Consider the following 3,462-nt stretch of genomic DNA (forward strand, 5'->3'; position numbering starts at 1 on the left):
GCAGGAGGTCCTTAGTCCATAAGTTAACATGGGCGACGTAAGAACGGACTAACCTCGGGTGGCAGCTGATGTGATTATGACAGTTACTACATCACCCGGGTGCAAGGACGCCTATAGCTACACAGATTCATACAGTCCGGACGGTCCGTCTAGTGATAGATTTCTTCTGATTATATATGTTGAACTATATGCTGGTGTGATGTTTTGAATGTTTAGTTGTTGATGATGTATGAATTAAATTTCATAAGCTTACCCTTTCGTTTTCCTTGTGTTGTCTTGTCCTTGTACGTCCGTCTTGTCTTTGCAATGATCATCCGTGTGGATGTGAGCAGAAGGTGAAGCATTGTTGGAAGACGTGATCGAAGAGGAGAATTTGGTGGACGTTGAAGTTAAGGCCGAACCTTAGGTCGTCCAGTTTTATTAGATGATAGTTGTTTTGTGGCGATCGTTCGGCTAGTAGTATAGGTTTTTGCTGGTGTGGTCGTTCGACCAGCGTATCTGTTTCTGTTAGTTTTGTTCAACCGTTCGGTACTTTTTCCGGGTAAACCGTTCGGTAAGATCTCGGTATGTTCGGCCTAAATTTTGAAATACTTCTGTATTGGACGTTCGGCCTTGTGCGTTCGTTCCTTTAGTGGAAAACTGTACTGAATTATTATTAAATGTAATTAATTCTATTATATGGTGATTACCGTAATTTTGGGATGTTACATTTAAGATATAAAATGTATGATTGAAATGTTAAAAAAAATTAGAATATTTTGTTAAATTTGTTCCTTAAATTTCGAATACAGTTTCCGAGATATGAAATGTATGATTAAAATGCTACTAAGATTAGAGTATTTTGTTAAATTAGTTCATTTTGAATACAAATTAAGTTTGTTGGAATCTGATGTGACATGTGTCAAAAAATGGTTAAAATAAATCAATTGAACAAGTTAATAATTGATTTAGTAATTTAATTTTTTATTAAATATCATTTAACAAGTCAAAAGCTTTAATAATTTTTATTTTAATTATTAATATTGATAATATTATTTAATAAGTCAATATTATTAAATAATATTTTATTTATGATATTTTAATTGATGCTGTCAATTGTAACTTTAATAAAATAATATTGAAGAATACACCGGACGAGGAGTGTTGTTTTGAAAAGAAAAAAAAAGTGACGATATTCCTTATGTCCTGAACTTTATTATACACTTTTATTTAAGTAATTCAAAATTTAATTGCCATGTATATAAATTTTAAATTTAATATACTTTTTAATACATATTTATTTATGTAATTTATTTATTTTATATTTTTTCATTTTAAACATGACATTATGTTAAATATTTAATGTTTTGGCTTTAAAATTATCATATAAACAGAGAATAAATAGTTTATAAGAGAATAAAGAACTTGGAAAAATACATACACAATTTTTAAAAATATAAGATACTTTATTAAATTTCTTTTACATTAAGAAAAATACATGATATTTTTGTATATTTTATTTTTTTACAACAAAAATAGTAAATATAATTAAAAAAATTAAATATATTTTTTATCTTTTAATTTTTTTAGTAAAAAATAAAATTAAAATTAAATTTTATTCGAAATTTTAATCCGATTTTTAAGAATTTATTTTTAATCAAATTTTGTTATTTAACGTTTTATAAAACTAACAACTTTTTTTGAGATATTTTTGTATAAAATTTACAGATTTTTTTATATTAAATTTATAACTTCTACCATTAACATTCAACTACTTACTCTTATTATTATTATATATATATACATACAAATATTTTAAAAATACTAGCACAGAGTACACCGTCTACAGGGAGACTAATGCTAGGGTTTTGGGAGGAAGATGGCGACGATTTCTTCTGATAGAATACTCGCTGATGATCTCATAGTGGAAATTCTTTCATGGCTTCCTGTAACGAGTCTCGGACGATTCAGGTGCGTTTCAAAGACATGGAAATTCCTTATATCCAATACCTGTTTTGTGAAATTACACCTTGAAAGGTCTTCCAGAAACCCACAACTCCTATTAATGCTGATAAAGGAACACGAGAAGCAATGTTTCATTGCTTCATTCTTCTCTGTATCTTCTTTAATCCAAAACCCTGTATCCACTTTTCGTGATAGTCTCGGCCACTCCCCCAACCGCCGTAGAATTTTATTCGGTTCTTGCAATGGTCTGCTTTGCACACATGACTCTGTTTCCACCGATGAATCTGAAGAGCACTGGGTCAACTTTTGGAACCCTGTCACCAAGATTTCCTCCAGATCTTCACCAAGCTTGCGTCTCAGTTACGACACTGGTTTTCCCTATCATAATAATTTTGAGTACAACACTGATTTTCTCCATCGTAAGAATTTTGGGTTTGGGTACGATGATCGGAGAGACTGTTACAAGGTGGTGATAATTCTTTTTCATACCGGTCAACGGCGAACGAGTGTGTGGATTTACTGCATGGGTGACGTATGTTGGAGACGTACTATGATAAATTATTCGACTTTTCACAGTTTTGACAGTAATGGACACTCTCTTAATGGCACTGTTAACTGGTTAGGCTTTTCTTCTGAAGAATCGAGGATGAAGCTACGAATATTGTCGTATGATCTACATAACGATACATGCAGATATTTGTCGGTGCCTGAACTCCTCTGTAAAGAACTTTCCGCTAATTCTATCGGAGTTTTGAATGGTTGTCTTTGTTTTTCTCATTGTGGGAAGACCGACTTTGATGTTTTGGTATTGAAGGACGTTCGAGATGAAACATCTTGGACTCACTTGCTGAGTGTGAGTTATAAGAGTCTTCAGATCAAAGAACATAACAGCAACCTGCGAATTTTGTGCATGTCTGGTGATCTATTGTTGCTCACATATTCAAAGATGGGGTATCGCGATTTCATTGTCTTTAATTTGAAGGATAATAAAGTAGAACGTATTGAAGGTATCTTCCAGCTCCTCCTCTTTAACATCTTCTCGTTTCACTATGCTCCAAGCTTGATTTCGCCTATTTGAGACATGCATTTATGTTAGATTATGCTAGTGGTTTCAGAACTTTCTCCGTATGGAGATGACAGAGATTGGTTAATTTTGCTATTTCCTTAATTTGATTTGTTTGATGATTGGTTCATTATTAATAAAATTTCGATTCTGCATTGATTTTGGCTGCAAAACAATTAAGTCAAAATTGTGTCCAGTGAGCAAGAGTTTTCTCCTCATTTGTGACCGTGATCACGTCAAGGTTCAAAATTGGCATGGTGTTTCTGTGTTGGTCTGCAATTCGCAGTTTATGAATTTCCTTGATATTTTGCTTCAGTTTCTTGTGCTTCAGTTTCTTGTGCCAATTATACAATTATACGTAATTCTCTAAATATTTCAAAATCAGCTAACAATTATATTTTTTAAGAAATAATTAAGTTAATGATTATCTTATAAAAGATAAGTAGAAATAAAAA

At 31.8% G+C, this 3,462-nt stretch overlaps 1 protein-coding gene across 1 annotated transcript; it reads left to right on the forward strand.

Moving 5' to 3' along the window:
• Positions 1–1,806: 1,806 nt before the first annotated feature.
• Positions 1,807–3,164, forward strand: LOC124835501 (F-box/kelch-repeat protein At3g23880-like). Its single transcript, XM_047310433.2, has one exon. It carries the CDS (start codon positions 1,859–1,861, stop codon positions 3,020–3,022), a length of 1,164 nt encoding a protein of 387 aa, XP_047166389.2. The 5' UTR covers positions 1,807–1,858; the 3' UTR covers positions 3,023–3,164.
• Positions 3,165–3,462: the final 298 nt, after the last annotated feature.

The sequence above is a fragment of the Vigna umbellata genome, chromosome 4 (assembly GCF_029865625.1).
Source record: "Vigna umbellata cultivar VRB3 chromosome 4, Vumbellata_1.0, whole genome shotgun sequence".
NCBI lineage: Eukaryota > Viridiplantae > Streptophyta > Magnoliopsida > Fabales > Fabaceae > Vigna > Vigna umbellata.

Coding starts and splice junctions, on each gene's coding strand:
- LOC124835501 (XM_047310433.2), top strand. CDS start 1,859: ATGGCGACGATTTCTTCTGATAGAATACTCGCTGATGATCTCATAGTG.